We start from the raw sequence: 22,554 nt of genomic DNA, 5'->3' as shown, positions 1-22,554 counted from the left end.
CCTGGATGCCACCTCCTCCAGGAAGCCTTCCCAGCCCCCTTCTCAGTGATGTCTTCTGGTGGCACCCTGCTCTGCGCCCCCTTCCCGACTCTCAGGGGCTCTGCTCCCCATCCCAGGTGACTTCTGACGTCTGGCAGGCCATACCCTAGGACCCCGCGGCTTCTGATGCACCTTGGCGTTTCTGCCCCTCTCCTGCCTCCTGGCTCAGCAGGCATTGCTTCCTTGAATTGGCGTTTGCCAGGCAACCCCGTGGGTGCCGGGAAGGTGGGGCTGGAGGCCGGGCCTGCAGGCGGGCGGAGGGCTCACTAGTGTGCACAGCCAGTGCAGCCTCGAGCGGTCAGTGTGGTGTGGAGGGCGGAGCCGGTGGGCAGCCCCTCGTGGCCACCCAGGTTTGCTCAGGCCTCGGCACCTCTGCTTGCTGAGGAGGGACGTGGGACCCATGCTAGCCCCTGCGGCTCGAAGCGGGTCACCGCGGGGGCCCTGCAGCCCGCGGCCTGGCCTGGGTGTGCCATCCCTGAGCACGCAGCCCCGGCTGCACCGAGCAGCGCAGGAGGCATTCTAAGGCTGGAGGCCCTCCTGGGTCCGTGGATCTGTGGATGGGGGACGGGGAGGGGGGTTCTGGGTTTCTAGGGGGGATATTTTGGAATTAAACTGCCTTAAAAAGAAGTTAGGGTGGGGGCGGTGTGTTTAGGAAGTTAGCCCAGGAGCCGGGGCTCCCCGGGGCTCAGCTGTCAGGTTGGCTGCAGCACGGCCAGCGCGCTCCTGCCGTGCCTTCCCTTAGTGAGAGGGGAAACAAACAAACAAACCCCACGTGTCCACCCCGCACGGGGCCGGCCAAGCCCAGCCTTGGCCCACCCTGGGCCCACCCCTGCCGGGCTCAAGAAGCTGGTGGCAGCCGGTCTGACGCGGGGAGATGCGCGGTGCACCTGGGAGGGCAGGCGCGTGCTGGGTCCAGCCGGTACTGGAGCCTTCTAGGCCCTGAGCCCGTCGCCCTCCCTGGTCCTTCCCTCTGGGCGGGCGTCTGGGGAGCTCGAGCGGCAGCGGCGTCCCTGAGGCCACAGGCCTGTGCTGGCTGCGTATTCGTTTCTGGGTCTCGGTGTCTGTGTTATTTGACATGTGACATTAGGACAGTGTCTGAGCGGTTTTCCTGGGAACACTGATTCCCCCCAATTCTTTGATGATTATAAGCGTAATAATAAACCTAAAAAACTGGAAAATAACATGCACAGTAATGAAGGGAAAAGTAGTTATCTTCCCTCCTCTACCACCCAAAGATAAAAACAGCACTTTAGAGTTTCTAGTCAGTAAGTCCTGGGTATATATGGATATATACTCTCCAAGTCAATTTTTCATCATCCTTAAAATGCAGGTTTTCATTTTGCTGCTTGCATGTTATAATAAGAGCATTTTCCTACATCATTAAATATTTGAAAACATAACTTGAGTGGTTGCATACTACTCCATCCTCAATGTGAAATCCCATAACGTCTGGCCGCTGTTCTAAGTAGTGCCACAGTGCAGTCTTTGGTATAAAGACCCTTTTGTCCCTGCGACGGGTCCCCCACGTGGAACAGCGCGGCTGAGACCTGGCATGAGGGTCCGGTGGGTACACGCGAGGGGCCCTTCGCACTCACAACGGAAAGCTTCATGGAGACCACACCCTGCTCAAGGTGGTGTGTGCGCTTGTCCTGAAGCATCAAGCGGGAGTTCTCTCCAGAAGACTTCAGAGGGCGGCTTGGTGTCCCGCCCGCGGCCCTTAAACCTGGGGCATGTTTCAAATGTTTCACTGTCCAGTCCCGCTCACACCGCACAGGAGCCCGTGTCCCTCCTCCACTATGTTTTGGGACTGCTCCGGCCACAGTCATTCCCAATCAATTCCCTGATTATTTGGTATTTGGACATTTGGTCAATTATTTGAAATCTGGATCAGTTTTCTGTTGTGTCATATTCTCTACAAAGTATTGGAAAATGCACCATTCTTTAAGTTTCGTTTGCAGGCATGAGAATTTTACATGTGCAGCCTCTGTCTCTTCATTTATCACTAAGTAGGCATAATTTAAACTAGACAGTCCTATTTGTGTATAAAAAAAATTAACTATTTTAGTATGTTTTAACCTAATGGGATTTGGGGTATAGTTCTACATATTATGTGACCAATTCACTTATTAATTTCAGCCAGAAAAATGTAACCTTGCTGAAATTTCAAAGCTATAGCAAATCAAATTTTACTTTATTTCCTCAGGAGTACAATTTTTGGCTGTTTTATTCATTCTTTAAGTTATAAACTAGTTGCTTTCTTTTTCTGTTGACTTCAGCTTGCTTTCACAGATGCCAACAAAATGCTGGTGACCTGTGTAAGGACAGAGGTAGACGAGAGCTCTCCCCGCAGAGGACACATCTCCTCTGGGCACCATGCACGGTGCAGACAGATCCTCCCTCGCCCTCCTCTCTCCCTCGTCCCCTCCCTCCTTCCCCTCCCCCACGGGAAGCGTCCTAGCGAGCTGACTGGACAGGGAGCCCTTATGGCTTCCTCAGGCCCTGCCTGGCAGTGACCTGCAGGGCTGACCATCTTCACGTGCCTGTTCTCTCCCTCCCCCCTCCCCTGTCTCCCCACCTCTTCCCCTCCCCCTCCCTTTCTCTCCCCTCTTCCCTTCCCCCTCCTTCCTCCCCCTCCCCCCTCCCCTTCCCCCTCCCCCTTTACCCCATCTCCCTGCCTCTCTCTGCCCTGCGGTCTTCAGCCCTTGGGCCAGGCCCCACTTGGCTGTCAGGATCACAGTCCACCCTCCGGCCCCTGCTGCCCGCTGGCCAACCCTAAGCCGAGCCCTGAAATGCCTTCCCACTTTTGACAAATTAGGGTTTGCTCCGAGAAGCAAACAACCAAGAGGGATATGAAACGAGGGATTTGTTGCAGGGATCAACTTTTCGCAGTTGTGGGAGAAGCTGTTCCCCAAAGATCCATTTGTTGCATGGCCAAGGCATCTAAAACTCTAAGACAGTCCCTTAGGCCAGTCTCGGGCGGTTGAGCCAAGGGCAGGTGGAGAGGGTGTCTATCTGGAGGATGGCGCGCTGGGTTTACAGGAAATCCCACTTGCTCGAGTGAAAATGTGCAGAGAGCCACAAGTCCCACCTCTGAAACGTGCAACACAATTAAATGGACATTTAGCCGCAGGGGCAGACAACCCTTGAACCTCATGGCCAAGGTAGAAAAGCTAAGGGACAGCCTCAGTGAGAGTAAAGCTGCCCCCAGACCACCGCCCCTCCACTGGAATGTGCAGTAATCAGTCACGATAGTTATTTGCAGTTGGAAAATTGGCTTCCTTCAAACTGATTTTCAAGTCATTGAATTATTTTCTTTCTTTATCAATCCATCCTAAACAGTCCTTCTCCAGTCCCAGATATTGTTTTACAGCTTTGTTTTCTTCACAGAATTTACCTCTGCTTGAAGTTATCTTATTTATTGAGATGGTCTGTTTTCATTTGCTAAATGCTGCTGGAATGCAGTATACCAGAAACAGAATGGCTTTAAAAAAGGAATTTATTAAGTTGCAAGTTTACAGTTCTAAGGCCATGAAAATGCCCAAATTAAGGCACCAACAAGAGGCAATGTTCTCTCAAGAAAGGCTGATGCTGTCCGGAAAACCTCTGTCACATGAGAAGATATGTGGCTGGTGTCTGCTGGTCCTTGTTCCTGGTTCTGTTGTTTCCAGCTTCCGATGCCAGTGGTTTCCTCTCTTAAGTGTCTGTGGGCCTTCACTTAGCTCCTCCAGGACACAACTCCGGGTTCTGGCTTGTCAGCATCTCATGGGAAGGCACATGGTGACATCTGCTGGGTTCTGCCTGCGTCTAGGCATCTACTCTCTCTGTTGACACTCCAGGCATCTCCAAACATCCATGTCTCTTGTCAGCTCTGAAGCAACTATTCTCCAAGTGTCTGCATCTGAGGTTTCTCCAAACTATTTCCCCCTTGAAGGGCTCTAGTAAACTAATCAAGACCTACCTTGAATGGTGGAGTCACATCTCCATTTAATCAAAAGGCCACACCCACAAGTGGGCATGTCGCATCTCTGTGGAGATAACCTAATCAAAAGATTCTGCCCTACAGTGTTGAATGATGATTGAAATAAAGCTGCCCCCTCAAGACTGGGTCAGGATTAAAACACGGCTTTTCTGGGGTACATAATAGCTTCAAACCGGCACGAAAGTGTGCATTTATTTAGAACGTTGTAAAGACAGCCACGGGATTCACTGGAAGGCAAAGCCTCTGTTTTATAAAACTGCGTGTATCAGAGCGCTGTGCCTCTTGTCCGTGGTCCCGGTTCTGTGCTTTTGCGCCAGGGCTGCCGACACCACCACTGACAGCGGGACTCGTTGCGAAGGCGAGAGGGTGGCTTCGTCCCGCGGTGCCCTGGGGCTGCAGCCCTGCCCCTGCTGCGCCAGCCTCTGCCCCTCCTGCGGCATGTCCCCTCCCGTCTGGCTTCGTGGCCGCAGCTCCCTGTGGGAGGCCTTGGCGTGGCCACGCCCTGACCAGCAGGGAGGTCCTCCCTGGGATGGGCTCCCCGCCCCAGGAAAGCAGGAACGAAGGGCACGCCAGTCCGCCGCAGCGGCCTTGGATGCTCTTCTCTTCTCCTTCTTTTATCCTTTTAAGACCTGTGTTCTTTGACATCTCAACTGGAGGGGTTGTTTCCTTTGACCAGGCTGTAAGAGTGACTGCCCAGGGCCTCTGTCTCTCTGATGGCTCAGAATTCGCATCTGAACTATAGCAAAGTTCTTTCCCTGAGGCGGGGCCCGGCACCCCTTCTCCTGCTGGCCACAGGGCAGCTCTGTGCGGTGCTGAGACTTCCAGGGCACACTCTGCAAACCGCCTGAGGTTCTTTGAGATGGGGCTGCTCTTCGCTGCACAGTGTGGGTGGAAGCTTGTTCTCCTCCCTGCTGGAGGAGCTCTCTCCTCTCCCGTGGAAAACCATTTACAGCTCCTTGCCGGTTTGCTGAGCATGGAGCAGTTCCGAGCTGAATGCTGGCTGCAAAGGGCTCACAAGCTGCAAGGAACCCTGACTTCCAGATCTGTGCCCCAGCCCATGAAAAGACAGACTTCCGCTCAGAGCAGTGTTTGGTTACAGTTTGTTCTTTAATCTTTTCTTACCCGTTGTTACATTGTGTGTGATCAGAGGACAGCATCAACTAGTTCTGCCAGAGCTTGTTAGAGGGAGTTCCCAGAGGAGGTGACATTTCTTAAGTGATTCTTTTCACAAAGACTCACAGTTTGTAAGCTCAAAACTTAGCAACTTTGCTCTTTCAAATATACATCAATTAAATAGGCGGTTTGTCAGTTTTGTAGTAAAAGTGGTAGTGTTTTATCCATCAATCCAGACTGCAGTCTTCCTGTGCCTCTCCGGAATACATATATAAAACCACCAGGCAGGGGGAAGGCACAGCTGGAGGACCACCAGGCAGAGTGAGGGTCACAGCTGGAGACCACCTAGGCAGGGGGAAGACACAGGTGGAGACCACCGGGCAGAGTGAGGGTCACGGCTAAAGGACCACCAGGCAGAGTGAGGGTCACAGCTGGAAACCACCGGACAGGGGGAAAGTAAAGCTGGAGGACCAGGCAGGGGGAAGGTCCTAGGAAACTAGCCCCTGTGGAAGACGGGGCCTTATCTAGGAACCTGGTGTCCTCACCAGGGAGGGAACCTCTGTCTCCCTGTTGAGGGACATGGATTAGGAATGGAGCTGTGAGTCCCTGGACTTGCCACTGGAAATGCTGGCCTGGGCGCTGGCTGGCATGGCTGAGTCTCAGTCCCAGTTTACAGCCCAGGGTGTCCAGACGTGGGGGCCTTACTTGCAGAGGGGCCTTGGCACATAAAGTTGCCCTGAAGCTCCTTAGGCTGTGTCATCTCCACGCCTGAGGGAAGAGGCCAAGGGGCTTCGCCGTGGGCTGGCTGCAGCCGGCAGCCCCTTCTCGCTGACACCTGACTTGACCTCCACCTGGCCTCCTGTACCTGCTGTTCCCTTTGCGGCTTCCTGCTCACCCATGGCGCCCCAGATTGCCTCCTGTCTAATCACCTGCTTCCCCTGAAAAGTATGACCCGGGAAATACGTAGTAGCTCCTGGAAGTGGCAAAGCGGGGCTGCCGTGGGTTGGGCATGAGTGTGTCCCAAACGCCTGTGATAGTTCGTCAGTTTATTTCCGGCACTGGCCAGTGGAAGCCCACGCCTGTTCCCCTATGCAGCCAATGAGACTCACGAGGGCCTGGGGTGCTGGCAGGTGGTGCTGCCCTATGATTCGGGATCTCCTGGCGCCCCAGCCGATGTCCGGCTGGGTGGCCCAGCGGTGAGGGAATGCTGCTTCTGGCCAGGACTGGCTTTCAGCCCTGGACGGTCGCCCCTTGGGCAGGCCTTCTCCAAGGCCGGCTGTGCGTTTGGGAAAAGTACTTTCAGATGCTCTCTGGGCTGGGCGCCTGTGGACGCTGCTGGGCACGCGGTGGGCACGTGCTGTGCGTCCCCCCCCAGGGCCCGCGGGTCCCCGTGAAGACGTGGGTTTTGGGTTGGGTAAAGCATGGCCGCTTCCATCACAGCTCCGGCCTCCTCCACGCGCTGACACATGACCTCATGACCTGGGGCGAGTCGTTGCCCGCCCCCCCCATGGCTTCATTGTCTGGCTTGTTCCCTGGGCCCCCGGCTGAGCGTAGCTGCCGGCACCCCTGCACATGGGGGGGTTGGCGTGGGGGGGGGGGGTCATGGACAGGCCCCAGAACCGGACCTGGGTCTCTGGCATGGCAGAGGGGGACTCTGAGCCACCGTGGCCCGCCGGCTGTTAGTTTTAAGGAGTATTTTTTTAAATGAAGTTTACTGTTGGATTCACCAAAGGAGCGTAGCTGTGAGAGCCCAAGGTGAAAGGGGCACCAAGAGGGTGCCCTGTGGTGAGGTCGGTGAACAAGGAGCCTGAGACGTGGGGGCTGCGGGGGCCCCACGGTTTGCAGGATGGGCCAGGGGCAAGGAGAGGACCGTGTCCAGCTCTCCTGCGGGGAGGGGAGGCGTCCCGTGGCGCGAGGGGGTCTGGTGACGGCTCTCCTCTTCCCAGAACCCTGGAGCCCGCGATGTCCGCCTTGAGTGGGAAGGTGCAGACGGTCCTGGGGCCCGTGGCGCCCGGCCAGCTGGGCCGCACCCTCACCCACGAGCACCTGGCCATGACCTTCGACTGCTGCTTCTGCCCGCCGCCCCCCGGCCACGAGGGGGCCTCCTGGGGCCCCATCACCATGGAGAACCTGTCCTGGATCCGGCAGCACCCCTACTCGCACCGGGAGAACCTGCAGCTGGCTCAGGAGCGCGAGGCCGTGCGGGAGGAGCTACTTCGCCTGCGGGCGGCGGGTGGGGGCACCGTGGTGGACGTCACGACCCGCGGCATTGGCCGCGACTTGCAGACCTTGCGCTGGCTGGCCCAGGAGACCGGCGTGCACATCGTGTCCGGAGCTGGCTTCTACGTGGACACCACCCACGCGCCGGCCACCAGGGCCATGTCTGTGGAGCAGGTGGGAATCCCGAGCTCCGAGGCGTGGGCTGCGCAGCCCGAGGTGCTGCAGCCAAGAGCCTGGCCCTGGGTGCAGGCTGCACCCCAAACCCCAAGTGCAGGCTGCACCCCAAACCCAAGCGTAGGCTGCACCCCAAGCCCCAAGTGCAGGCTGCACCCTGAACCCAAGCACAGGCTGCACCCCAAGCCCCGAGTGTAGTCTGCACCCCAAACCCAAGCACAGGTTGCACCCCAAACCCAAGCACAGGCTGCACCCCAAAACCCAAGTGTAGTCTGCACCCCAAGCCCCGAGCACAGGGCGTGGGCCAGGTGGCTCCCCCAGCCCGAGACCTCAGGTTTCTGTTGCAGGTTTCCGTGAGGAAACCTGGATTTTATAGTAACTAGAAATAAAGAATCACTGCAGGGTGAAATTTGCAGGCAGAGACTTGGACCATTCACCAGGTTTCCTTCTCCTTTTACTGAACGAGAAGGGCAGCCGATGTCGTGAGCCTAAGCAGAGGAGCTAAGTCCTTCACGGTCAGGAAGGAAGGACGCGCCCAGCACTGGCCTGCTCTGCTACGTGCTCTCTCCACATGTGCACGCAATTGTTTATACGTGTTGTACATATGTGTATATATTTGTGCACACGTATGTTCCCTTGCCTATTTTATACGTCTTTCAGCAAATCAATGAATCTTTAAAACATTTTCTATTTCAATTTTTTCTGTATTTTTCCCAGTCAAGAGGACTTTACCTTTTTATACATCTATGTTATTTATAGATGCTTTGTTTTAGAATAACAACTTGTTGGACTTGAGATTTGACTAGCAAAATGCCGTTCTCGTGTCCAGCACTAACTGGATGGATGTCGAATATGTTTTAGACAGTGACCGCCCAGGGCAGCGTCCATCCGCGCGTTGTGGCCGCTGCCCTCAGAGCCGTGAGCTCTTCGCTCTCGCTGTCCTGTAGCTCACCCAGCTCCTCATCGACGAGATCCTCCACGGCGCTGACGGGACCAGCACCAAGTGTGGGGTCATCGGAGAAATCGGCTGCTCCTGGCCGCTGACCGAGAGTGAGCGGAGGGTCCTCCAGGCCACGGCGCAGGCCCAGGCGCAGCTTGGGTGCCCGGTCACCATCCACCCCGGGCGGAGCCCCAGCGCCCCATTTCAGATCATCCGCGTGCTGCAGGAAGCCGGCGCCGACATCTCCAAGACGGTCATGTCCCACCTTGATAGGTAAGCGGCGACCAGACAACCAGTGCCACCCACTGACGACTGACCAGGGGCTGATAAAATGATCTGATCAGCAGTAAATCCATGAAATCCTGCCCCCTGGGGAAACCACCAGCATCTGGGAGCTGCTGCTAGAGGGCACTGCAGCTGGCACTATGTTCGTAGCAGAGTGCCTAGGATTTGTGCAAACATCCCGTTTGATTCATTTGCTCTTTCCTGTAGGTGCTGCTTTCTGCTTCACTGCCTCTGTTCGGGCAGTGGTCACAGAAACTGCCAGTCCCGCTGGTTCGGGACTGACCAGCAGGTAGAGTGGTAACGCTGTCTGCAGATAGGAAAAGAAAGTGAATGGTTTCATCCAGAGAAGAAAACCATTCTGTCCCCCTTGTGACTGGTGACTTGAATGCTGGAAATGTGAGAGGTTGAAAAAGAACAGTGACAAGCCCAGCCTTTGGTCAGTGGTATCGTACCAGTGTGTAGGGCAGGCGGAGTCACCGGCTGTGAATGGGTGGCTGCTCTGTATCTGATGAACCAGCCTAACGACGCCGCTGGGGCTGGTCACCAGCTTTTGGATTGACTTTATCAGGGAACTAACCCAGGACAGTGAGAGTAATGATGCCGCAGTTACTTGTGCCTTGCATAGTGGAATAACCCACGAGGGCAGACAGATGCATGCTCGCCATCAGACCTGACCTGCTATGTCATAAACCAGAGTCCCGCACAGTGTGCTGGTGAGGCGCTGCTCCTTACCAGACAGACTGTAAAAAGCTGTGCAGGAAACTTAAGCACATATAAGGGAGTGGGGACACGGAGGAAGGTTGAGGTAAAGGCTGGTGTCCTGGCAGCCAGGTTGGGCTTGAGATCAGTCCTCAACTGCCTGCTGAGCCTTCTGGCTGTGAGACTGGCAGAGTGACTTCTGGGCATTGTCACGGAGGCCGCTGCTTCTGCTGCGGTGCGAAGGGCAGGGGAGAGACACCTGGGCTCAGAACAGCCATCCCTGTGGGAGGGAGACCTTGGGTATGGTGTTTGATGATATTACTCTGTCCAATGGCATATGTAGCATTGTTAATCAATAGTGGTGGTTCATTTTTATGCTTTTTAGACATTGTAAAGAATACATACATGCAAAACAGGACAGATAATAGGTATTTTTAAACTTTATAAACATTTCTCAGGTTCTCAAAGTGATTAAAAGTGACTGTTGTACAGCCATATTAGTGCTGTGTGTGTGTAGCAGGCTGCAGCTTCAGTCATGTTGTTCAAACATTCTCCATTTTTATGGCTTTTTCCCCATCGCTCAGTCTCCTGGCTGCTGAGGGAAGCATGTTAAAATCCACCGCAGTAGATTTTTACTTTCTTCTTGCACATTGTTCACATTTTGTTTTATGTATTTTGAAGCTATGTTGTTACATGCATACAAATTTAGAATTGTATTTAGAATTGATTAATACATTAGCATACATTGAGCTGCTTTCTCTCTAATTATGTAAGTGATGCTACTTGTTTGAAAGGCTTTTTTATCTGATACTGTGGCACTATACCAGACCTTTTGTGTTAGTATTGTACTTAGATTTTTCCCCATATTTTACTTTCCATCTTTCAGAGTGTTTTATATTTTAGATGAGTCTCATCTAAAGAGCATGTAGGTGGGTTTGAGGTTTCACCCAGTCAGACAGTCTCTGTCTTTTAAATGGAAAATCCTGCTCATTTATGTTGACTATACTGACAGCACTTGTTCCACCTTTTCTTTCTGCCATGGCTATTGTTATCCTATCTTGATTTCTTTTTCCTGCTTTTTTTCTTCTAATTCTATTTTTTCCCCATTACTTCTTTGGAAGGTATACACACTATTTCTCTGATTCAGTGGTAATAATAGAAAAGTACTGTGTACATTAACTTGCTAAATTTAAATCTAATAATTTTACCTTTCTTCCTAGTCATAGCAGGAACACCTCAGAACCATTCAACTCCAGTCCCTCACCACGTTACATACTTTTCCCCCTGGATATTAGGTCTACCTGATTGGGTTTTTTTGGTTGTCAAGGTCAGAAAGGTATTTATGTTTCTTAAAAGCTAATGCCTCTTTTTTTTATTAAAGAAGTTTAGGTTTAGGGAAAACTCATGCGTAAAACACAGAGTTCCCATATACCACCTATTTTTAGTTTCTTAAGCTGCTCAAACAAATACCATGAAATGGGTCGGGTTAAACAGTGGGAATTTATTTGCTCCTGGCTTGAGGCTGGGATGAACTTCAAATCACAGGGCCAGCAGGTCGATGCTTTCTTCCTGAGGCTGTGGCATCCGAGTTGGCTGCTGGTGGTCACTGGCCCTCAGCGTGCCCCACGGCGGCATCTCCAGGTCTCCCACTGCCCTTCCGGGTCCCACTGAAGTTTCTTCCTCTCTGTGGCTTTTTATCTGAGCTTTATTCTGCTTATAAAGGATGCCAGTGATAAGATTAAAATTCACGCCTTATCTGAAGTAACCTCATCAAAAGGTCCCACTCATTGCAGGTTCACACCCACAGGAATGTATTAAATCTGAGAACGTGTTTTTCTGGGGTACATCCAGCTCCAAACCACCACACCCCTATGATGGTGTCCACTTGGCCAGGTGATGGTGTCCAGTTGTCTGGTCAAGCAAGCCCTGGCCTGATTGTTACTGTGAGGACATTTCATGGACTTAAACGACCAGTCAGTCGATTGCATCTATGGCTGACTGCATCTACAATCAACCAGGGGGACTGCCATCATCCAGGAGAGGGGGTGCATCCAATTAGCTGGAGGTCTTAGTAGGAGATGTGAGGATTTCGGCAGTGAGAAGAGAGAATTCCCATCTCTGCTCCACCAGCCTCTCCTGGGGAATTCACGGATGTCTCTGTCGGCCTTCCCAGCCTGAGGCCCACACTATGGAATCTGGAGTTGCCACCCCCACATGAGCTATTCCTGTAATAAATCTCATACTATTTACATTCTATAGAGATACAAATGTAGAGATAGATATCTATGTATATCTTTCCTGCAGTTCTGTTTCCCTGGAGAACCCTGACTCCTACAACTACCCATATTATTAACACCTTGCATTCGTTTGCTACATTTGTTACAATTCCTAAAGGAGCATTTTATAATTGTGCTATTAACTATAGTTGGTCATTGACAAGAGGGCTGACTGAGTGCTGTGCAGCCATGAGCCTGATTTTTAACTCTGTGATTAGACATTATTTTATTGTTTTAAAGCATATAAATGGTCAATGTATGTTTTGCTTAACTTTTCTGTTTGCTATTTTCTTTGCTCACAGTTCCCTCTTACCTCTCAGATCTTCATTCTGGAATTATTTTCCTTTTTCCTGAGGTACATCATTTGAAGTTCCTTTAGTGAAGGTCTATGTTGTCAATAAATGCTTTAGTGTCTGAAAACATCTTTATCCTGTCATTCACAAATGATAATTTAATATCATGTATAATTTTTAATAATTGTATTGAAAATTATTTCTTTCTAAGTACTTTAAATATGTGGCATTTTCAACTGACGTTCATTGTTGCAGCTGATAAGCCAGCAGGTGTCTAACACCCTTCTTTTGGAGCAGGCCGTCACTTCTTTCCAGCTGCTTCCAGAATCATATTTTCCATGACGCTGTGCATTTGCATTACGATCTCAGCATGAATTTCTTTTCATTGTATATGCTTGGAATTCTTTGGGATTCCTGAATGGGAAGATGTTATCTTTTCCATTTCTGGAAATCTCAGATGTTGTCTCCTGTGAAATTACGTCACCTACACTGTCTCTGTCATTTGCATCAGAAACTCCAGTGCGCCCGATGTGAGACCCGCTCACCTGTCGCCCGTGTCACAGCCCCATTTCCGTCCATCGGCATCTGGATGCTGTGTGTGGGCTGAAGCTGCCTGGGCCCAGGAAAGCATGTTCTTACCCTAATCCACTGCTGGGGGGTAAGCCCATTGTAGGTACGACCTTCCGATGAGGCAACTTCAGTTAAGGGGAGAGAGGGAGAGAGGGAGAGAGAACACTCCAGGGAAGCTGGAAGCAATGCCACCCGAAGCGAAGGGAGGGACCTGCAGAGCCCTGAGGGAGGCAGGAGCCCCAGCATCTGGGCTTCGGGCAGAAAGCAGCGCCTGGAGGGGCCCGATGGGGACAGTTTCCTGGGCTCTAACCACAAGCGCATAAACTCCCACTGTCCCAGCCTGTTTCCTGGTATTCGCTTTAAGCAGCTTAGGAAAACAAACGAGCTATGATAATGTGTCAGTTCAGCCCTCCTTTTCCTACTTCTCTCTCCAGGGGAATCAATCCCCTGCATAGCCTGTAAGATTAATAATTGCCCCTTATTTCTGTAAGGTCAGTTTTGTTACTTTTCAAATATGCTTGTCAATTCTGATAATTTCTTTCTCCCTCAAAATGTTTCAATTCCTTTTTTTAAAAAAATATATTAAACATACAAGATTATAGCTCATAATTGATCAATCCAATTTCTACTCTTTTTCACTCTGATTTGTAGTTTATTAGTTCAGTGGGTTTAATTCATGTGTGCTTGTTTTCTTGTGTTTAGAATTTGTGAGTGTGTGTGTGTGTGTGTGTGTGTGTGTGTGTGTGTGTGAAAGAGAGAGTTTGTGAGCTCAGATTCCCTGGAAAATATTATGAGTTCCTAGGTTGTGTTTCTTTTCCTTTTCCACTGTTAGTTGGTTTTTCTCCTGGTAAGCAGTTAGGAGGTGCTGTCAACCTGGGGTTGCATTAAACTGAATTTTGACTTTAGGGGTTTGTGACCCAAATCTCGGCGAGTGCCTGGTTGTCGCTGAGCATTCTCAAGGAGACTCTTCTCCTCAGCGCTCTGCCTTTCACATGAGTACAGGGAGGACGGACACGGGCCCCCATGTGAATTCCCGCTTTCCCCAGCTCATGAGAAGGCTGCACCTTGGGCAGGCTCGTCCCTCTGCCCTGTGTGGGCCCCTGAGGCCCGAGACCCCCGACTCGCAGCCTGCCTCCCCCTGCCCCGTTCCTGCCGTTCTCCTCGCTTCTGGCCCCCGAGCAGCCCCGTGTTCCCACCGCGCTCATCAGGCATTTTCGCATATGATGCCCGTCTGGAGTGCTGGCCAGCATTGTAAGCACAATACGCTAGAAAGGTTTTCGGTGAGCCTCTAGTGCGCCGCTCCGGCCTGGCGCTGTGGGAGCCAAGAAGACGACTCGTCGCCGCGTCCACAGCTACACAGGACGCGAGTCATGGTTGGGTCTGGCGTGAGGAGAAAATAAGCTCTCCTTGGAGACTGGGGAATAAATCTTAACTCTTAGCACAGTAGTACTTCCTGACTCATAAACTCAGACAATGCGTAAATTGTAAGTTTCGTTTTCCTCGTTCTTAGTGATGTGTATTGGTTCTTTCGAACGACGAGACTGAATGCCATGGTCCGACTGTGCGTGCGGGCCGTAGAGCAGCCTGGGCCTGGGGGGTCGCCCCACCTGCCCCTTTACTCTGGTTAGTTGGGCTCCGGCGTCAGGTGCAGGCGTTTCAGGGCAGCTGGGGAAAGCGGCTTGAGAAACGTAGCGGCTCTGAAAAAACAAATTGAATAAAAGCAGAAAAAGAACCATCTGGGAGGCCTGTGCGGGCAGCTCCAGCCATGTCAGGTGGCCTTCGCCCCTGAGCAGCCTGTGGTGGGGGCACACACGCGCACACACACACACAGCCGTGCACGGCTCCCAGACACGTGCCCAGAGATCCAAGATGGAGAGACGGAGACGGCGCCTCCCCCACGGCACCGGGGGTGCCAGTCAACACACATTCACACACGCTGTCATGCTCACACAATCAACATACATGCATATGCTGATTCTCATACAGTCTCACTCATATGCTCACACTCACTACTACAGACGTGCTCACACACAACTCAGTCACACTCATACACAGTCATGCTCACGGTCACACTCAACTCACATGAACTCAGTCAACACACACACGAACATGCACACAGACACGCTCACACACACATGCTCATACACAGTCACTCACATTCACACACACTTACACACAGTCACATACACCCTTACCACTCAGTCATGCTCACAGTCAACACACTCACACTCTTCACTCATACACACTCACATTCACGTGCTCACACACTCACTAAGTCATGCTCACACACACGTGCCACACACTTTCACATACTCGTTACGCTCACAACTCAGTTACACACTCAGTCACACAAGTCTTATACACAACCCAGTCACTCTCACAACTCAGTTACACACAGTCACATACGACTCACAAACACACACGAATGGACAGTCACATGCACACACACAACGCAGTCATGATCACACACAACTCAGTCACACGCTCACACACCCACAAACATGTTCTCACACCCTCAGTCTCACACACTCACACACACATACACTACAACAGCTACAAATCCCTACCGTGCGCCTCTCCAAAGGGTGCAGAGGGCGTTGTGGCAGTTGCCTCCCCCGGACCCGCTGTCCCCCTAAAGCTGTGGGGCCTGGGAGGGGCCCCTGGGGGTGTTGGGCTGCCCTCCGCAGTTGTGACCACCCGAAGTCAGCATTTGTCTGACAATAAGACCTGAGGTTGTGCATTTCTGCTTGGGCTTTTCATGGACAAAGCCTTACCTTTCTCATCACTTTTGGTAACGTTTTGCCTGTTTAGACTGTTCAGGGCGCCTGCTGAGGCCCTGTCTGCCGCGGGATCTGTCTTCCCTCTCCAGACCCCGCACCAGCCGCGCTCCCGCCCCGCACCGGCCCGCTCCAGACCCCACACCTGCCGCGCTCCAGACCCCACACCTGCCGCGCTCCAGACCCCACACCTGCCGCGCTCCAGACCCCACACCTGCCGCGCTCCCGCCCCGCACCGGCCCCGCTCCAGACCCCGCACCAGCCGCGCTCCCGCCCCGCACCGGCCCCGCTCCAGACCCCACACCTGCCGCGCCCTGTTCTAATCCGAGCTTCAGTTGCTGGCGCAGTTCTGAGCCAACCCCTGGTTTTAGGCCAGTTTAAACAAGGGCTTTTCCCCCTCGCAGCCATAGGTGTGACATCATCCCGTCGTATGACGTCAGACACATCTCTGGATGAACCGAGCAGCCTGAAAACAGAATTACATGAGGTGGGAGGAAAATGCTGTTCAGATGTAGATGGTGCGAACTAAGTGCCTGGGTGACAATCTGAATTGTTTTGCTATTGTTTTCTATTGTTAGTTATTCTCTAATATTGAAATTGTGTTTCTTGAAAACAATGCCTTAATGCAAAAAGAATCCTATAGAAAAATATAAAAATAAACTTTCAAATACCTACATATCTGGACATAAACTCCATGATGAACAATGCTCCTTTATAATTGATGGTTTTGATTTGTGTGGAACCAAAGTCAAATGTTTCATTGAAGCAGGAAATGATATTTTTTTGACCATAGACAGTGTTTAGGCAACACATTAACCAAATACCGTCATTCAGCTCTGGTTTCTATTTTTGATACTAAGATGTAAAGTAATTAAAATTCATGAATTAATCAGTTTTTAGATTTTACATTGAGGTGGAGCTGCTGTTAGCAGGATAGTACTATTCATAGATAATTTTTCACTTCTGATAGCATTCAGTTAGACTATAGTAAGTGAGATTATAATCATTCAATCATAGTAACATAGACTAATTTATTTTGAACATTACATTATAAATATTTAAAATTCATTTTAGATTACTAGATGAATAGTTGTAGGTGAACTTTTAAGTAGTTGTTGGAAATTTCTCAGAATGATAAAGAAGCCCACATAACTCTTTTTTCTTTTTTTAGGCTTTTGCAGCCTTTTTCTTCTTTTTTAAGTGCTTAATCATGCGATTATCATATCTTTTAGATTTTTTATTGTGAAAAATAACATATATAAAAAAGCAATAAATTTTAAAATACATTGTAACAAGTAGTTATAGAACAGATTTCAGAGTTTGGTATGAATATCAGTTCAACAGTTTTAGGTTTTTCCTTCTGGCTGCTCCAAACACTGGAGATTAAAAGAAATATCAGTATAATGATTCAGCAGTCATACTCATTTATTAAATCCTATCTTCTCTGTGTAACTCCACCTTCTTCTTTGATCTTTCTTCCAATCTTTAGGGGTATTTGGGTTATTTGTTCTAATGTTTTCATGTTGGAATGGGCTTTCAATAATATGGGATTATTATAATAGGAACATGAACCAGTTGGTGTTCTGGAGATGCTGGCCCCTCTGGATTTCCAGACTTCCCTGGCCTAGGAACCATCTAGAGGTAGGTTTCTGGAAAGTAATCTTAGTACATGGAACCTTTTTAGACTCTCAGATAGACCCCAGGTGTTCTTTACGATAGGTAGAATGATTTGGTTGGGGTTTGGCAAACCATCATAGGTAGCAATGTCTAACTGAAGCATACGTAAGGGTGGCCTCCAGAGGAGCCTCTCGACTCTATTTGAACTCTCTCAGCCACTGATACCTTACTCGTTGCACTTCTTTCCTCCCTTTTGGTCAGAACAGCGTTGTCGATCCCTCGGTGCCAGGCCCAGACTCATCCCTGAGAGTCATCTCCCACATTGTCAGAGATACTCCTACCCCTGCATGTCATGCCCCAATGCTTTCACTTGCACAGTTGGGCTTAGAGAGAGGCCATGTCTGAGCAACCAAAGAGGCCCTGCAGATACTACTCTTAGGCACACCCACAGGTAGGCTAAGCTTCTCCACTATGTAAATCATCTTCCCAAGAGCAAGCCTTAAGATCAAGGGCTCGCCCTACAGACTTGGGAATCCCTATGTTTGAAACAGTACCAGAGGTTTCCTTGGGGATAAGGTTTAATAGTTCCATATTTTTTCTCCTATCCCTCAAGGGACTTTACCACTACTTTTTAATTGTCTGCCCAGCATACTCTGGGGTGTATCTGGCATTACATTAAGCTGTACAGAATTGCAAGCCTCACTCCCATTCTGAGCTCCATGTGTTTGGATTGCTTAAATGAACTGGCCAGACAGATTGAGTGCTACAGAAAATTTAGGTTCTGGACAAAATGTATGTCTCTTCCTTTGGCCTCATACAGTAGATAAAGTTCTAAAATGCAGTCAATATCTTCCTGATACCTGTGTTCTGAATTACCTTAATCTCAAACCGATTGTCTTCATCCTTACCTCTAATTGAAGCCTGATCACTTTTTCAGTTTCTTTAACAGTTGTTGTAGGTGGCAGTGCTGTCTTTCAGGCCTGCAGAACTCCTACTCGGAGTTTCAGGTGTCACACAGGCACCCAAAGTTCCAGGGAGACACCAGGTTATACACACACCACAGCCTCTCAAAATCTAGAAGTAACAATTATAGCTCTGGACTAGATGTGATTTCTGTAAGAGCTTATACTATCTGGGCCCCAATTTTCTTGTGAGTATTTTCTGAATGAGACCATACAATATTTGCTCTTTTATTTCCGGTTTATTTTGCATTACATAATGTCCCCCAGGTTCATTCACAACATTGCATACCTCACAACTATGTACCTTTCTGTAGCCATACAGTATCCCGTCACATGTACACACCACAGTTCACCATTCTACTTCTCTGTCAGTGCACCTTCAGCCACCTCCATCCACAGGGCATTGTGTGTAATGTCTAAAGTCAAGAGTTCATCAATTTTAGACAATTTTCATTGCTCCCAAGAGGAAAATAACTTATAAACCCATCCTCACCAAGCAGAAAATCCAAGCTTCCCCTTAACCCTTGTCCCCCCGCCCCATTACTTCCCCCTGGTATTGCTGTGGTAGTGCTGATGTTTCCCTGCTAAACACAGCCCGTAGCATGCAATAGCAGCTTCCCCCTATACCCCGACATTATAACTCTTTGTACAAGAGTCATACCTTTGAAGTAGTTCATGCAAGAACTTATTTATATTTCTAGTGTTAATCAGTGGGACACATGGGTCTATACAACCCCATTCAATCTTGTTCACTTTCAATATAGTAATATTACTTATAGACCCACTAATGAGCCACCTTCACCTCCATCTATTCCCTTACATGTAAGTTCAACCTCGTTAGCTAACCATTCACCCATTTCTAGCTTCTGTGTATCTCTAAGTCCCCTATATTCTGCATTATAAAGCTCTGAGTTTACCTTTACCATGTTCATAAAAGTGGAGTCATACAGTGTCTATCCTTTTATGTCTGGCTTATTTCACTCAGCATTATGTCCTCAAGGCTCATCCATCTTCTCATGTGCTTCAGGACATCATTTTGTCTTACTGCTGCATAAAATTCCATCGTACGTACATACCACATTTTGTTAATCCACTCGTCTGTTGATGGGCGCTTGGATTGTTTCCATCTTTTGGTGATTGTGAATAATGCTGCTATAAACATCAGTGTGCAAATGTCTGTTTGTGTCACTGCTCTCAGCTCTTTTGGGTATGTATCGAGTAGTGGTATTGTCAGGTCGTAGGGCAACTTGATACTTGGTTTTCTGAGGAACCGCCAAACCTTCTTCCATAGCAGCTGTATCATACATTCCCACCAGCAGCACACAAGTGTCCCAATTTCTCCAACATTTGTAGTTTCCTGTTTGTTTAATTGTAGCCATTCTTATAGGTATGAGGTGGTATCTCATTGTCGTCTTGATCATTTCCCTTATAGCCAATGAAAATGAGCATCTCTTCATGTGCCTTTTAGCCATCTGTATTTGCTCTTTAGAAAAATGCCTATTTGTAAGTTTATCCCCTTTATAATCATGTTGTTTGTTCTTTTGTTGTGGAGTTATGTGATTTCCTTCTTTATACAAGATATCAAAACTTTATTCAATGTGTTTTCCAAATATTTTCTCCCATTGAGTTGGCTGCCTCTTCTTCTTTTTGACAAAGTCTTTTGAGGTACAAGAGCATTTGATTTTGAGAGATTCCCATTTAACTATTTTTTTCTTGCTTGTGCTTTGAGTGTAAAGAAAGCTTTTAAAGTGTTAGAAAGCTACCTCCAATTACTAGGTCTTGAAGATGTTTCCATCTAGGAATTTTATGGTGCTAGTTCTTACATGTAGGTGTTTGATCCACTTTGAGTTAATTTTTTGTATAGCGTGTAAGACAAGCATCCTCTTTCATTCTTTTGGCTGTCGATATCTAGTTCTTCCATGCCCATTTATTGAAAAGACCATTTTGTCCCAGTTCAGAGGATTTGGGGCCTTGTCAAAAATCAGTTGACCACAGATTTGGTGGTCTGTTTCTGCACTCTCGATTTGATTCAATTGGTCAATGCTTCCATATTTGTGCCAGTACCATGCTGCTTTGACCACTATGGCTTTATAATAAGTTTTTAAATCGGGAAGTGTTAATTCTCCCACTTCCTTCTTCTTTTTTAGGACATCTTTAGCTATTTGAGGTCTCTTTCCTTTCCAAATGAATTTGGTAGGTAGCTTTTCCAAGTCTTCAATGTAGATTGTTGGAATTTTGATTGGTACTGTGTTGAATCTGTAGATCAATTTAGGTAGAATTGATGTCTTAATGACATTTAACCTTCTTATCCATGAGCAGGGGATGTCTTTCCGCCTTTTTTGGATCTTCTTTTATTTCTTTTAGCAATGATATGTAGTTTTCTGTGTACATTTCCTTTACATCCCTAGTTAAGTTTACTCCTAGATACTTGATTCTTTTAGTTGCTATTTTGAATGGAATTTTGTCCTTTATAGATCCTCAGTTAGGTCATTAATTGTGCATAGAAATCTTACTGATTTTTTCATATTAATCTTATGTCCTGCCACATTGCTGAATTTATTATCTCAAGTAGCTTTGCTGTAGATTTCTCAGGATTTTCCAAGTATGGGATTATGTCATCTGCAAATAATGAAAGTTTTACTTCTTCCTTTCCAATTTGGATGCCTTTTATTTCTTTGTCCTGCCTGGTTGCTCTAGCTAGAACTTCTAGCACAATGTTGAATAATAATGGTGACAGTGGGTGTCCTTGTCTCATTCCTGATCTTAGGGGGAGGCTATTTCCCTCCACTGAGTCCGATGCTGGCGATGGGTGTTACATATGCCCTTGATCATAGTCAGGATGTTTCCTTTGAGTCCTATCTTTTGAAGTGTTTTTTATCAGAAAAGGATGTTGAATTTTGTCGAATGTTTTTTCAGCATCAATTGAAATAATCATGTGATTTTTTTCCTTTTAATTTGTTGATGTGCTCTGTTACACTGATTGGTTTTTCTTGTGTTGACCCACCCTTGCATTCCTGGTATAAAACACACTTTGTTGTGGTATATAATTCTTTTAATGTGTCATTGGATATGATTTGCTAGTATTTTGTTGAGAATTTTTTCATCTATGTTCATCAGGGAGATTGGTCTGTAATTTTCCTTTCTTACAGCATCTTTATCTGGTTTTGGTATTAGAGTGATGTTAGCTTCATAAAATGAGTTAGGTAGTGTTCTTTTTTCCTCAGTTTTTCAGAAAAGTTTGAGCAGAATTGGTGTTAGTTCTTTTTGGAATGTTTGATAAAATTCCCCTGTAAAACCATCTGGCCTTGGGCTTTTCTTTGTAGAAAGATTTCTGATGAATGATTGAATCTCTTTACTTGTGATTGGTTTGTTGAGATCTTCTATTTCTTCCTGCGTCAGTGTTGCTTGTTTGTGTGTTTCCAGAAATTTGTCCATTTCATCTAAGTTGTCTAGTTTGTTAGTGTATAGTTGTTCATAATATCCTTTTATGATTTTTTTTTATTTCTTCAGGGCCGTTGCTAATGCCCCTTCTCATTTCAGACTTTGTTTATTTGCATCCTCCCTCTTTTTTTCTTTGTCAGCCTGGCTAGTGGTCCATGGATTTTATTGATTTTTCTCAAAGAACCAATGTTTGATTTTATTGATAATTTCTTATCAATTGTTTTTTTTTTTTGTTCTCCTATTCATTTAACTCTGCTTTGATCTTTGCCATTTCTTTTCTTCTATTTGCTTTGGGGTTAGTTTGTTGTTCTTTCACTAGTTCCTCCAGGTGAGCATTTAAGTCCTTGATTTTTGCTCTTTCTTCTTTTTTAATACAGGCACTTAGGGAAATAAATTTCCCGCTCAGTACAGCCTTTGCTGCATCCCATGCATTCTGATATGTTGTCGTCTTGTTTTCATTGGTCTCCAGATATTTACTGATTTCTCTAGCAATTCCTTCTTTGACCCATATTATTTAATCTCCATATATTTGTGAAAGTTCTCATTCTTTGGTAGTTATTGGTTTCCAGCTTCATTCCATTGTAATCAGAGAAAGTGCTTTGAATAATTTCCATCATTTTAAATTTATAAAGACCAGTTTTGTGCCCCATCATATGAGCTGTCCTGGAGAACATGCCATGTGCCCTGGAGAAGAATGTACATCCTGGTGTTTTGGGGTGTAACAACCTATGTGTATCTATAAGATCTAGCTCATTTATCAAGTTGTTTAATTCTCTATTTCCTTGTTATCCTCTGTCTGGTTGTTCTGTCTGTAAAGGAGAGTGTATTGAAGTCTCCACTATTACTGTTGAAACATCTGTCCCTCCCTTCAGTTTTGCCAATGTCTGTCTCATGAGGTTTGGAGCTCCCTGATTGGGAGGATACACATTTATGATTATTTCTTCTTGGTGAATTTTCCTTTTTATTTATATGTAGTGTCCTTTTTTTGTCTCTGATGATGTCCTTACATTTAAAGTCTATTTTGCCTAATATTAGTATAGCTACTCCTGCTTTGTTTTGGTTACAGCTTGCACAGAAGAGCTTTTTCCATCCTTTCACTTTCAGTCTATTTGTATCCTTGGGTCTAAGATGAGTCTCTTGTAAGCAGTATATAGATGGATCATGTTTCT

The 22,554-nt window shown here is 47.9% G+C and overlaps 1 protein-coding gene across 6 annotated transcripts in view; it reads left to right on the top strand.

Moving 5' to 3' along the window:
• Positions 1 to 22,554, top strand: part of PTER (phosphotriesterase related) — a 57,974-nt gene that overhangs the window by 13,913 nt on the left and 21,507 nt on the right. For all 6 annotated transcript variants that reach the window (XM_077155023.1, XM_077154982.1, XM_077155001.1 and 3 more), the window contains 2 exons: positions 7,078 to 7,525; positions 8,473 to 8,738. In XM_077155023.1, coding sequence (XP_077011138.1) covers positions 7,094 to 7,525; positions 8,473 to 8,738 — 698 coding nt within the window. In that variant the 5' untranslated portion in view covers positions 7,078 to 7,093. The remainder of the gene's footprint in view (positions 1 to 7,077; positions 7,526 to 8,472; positions 8,739 to 22,554) is intronic.

The sequence above is a fragment of the Tamandua tetradactyla genome, chromosome 1 (genome assembly GCF_023851605.1).
Source record: "Tamandua tetradactyla isolate mTamTet1 chromosome 1, mTamTet1.pri, whole genome shotgun sequence".
NCBI classification, from domain to species: Eukaryota; Metazoa; Chordata; class Mammalia; order Pilosa; family Myrmecophagidae; genus Tamandua; species Tamandua tetradactyla.
The sequence above is the reverse complement of the archived record's forward strand: the minus strand, read 5'-3'. Positions and strand labels throughout refer to the sequence as shown.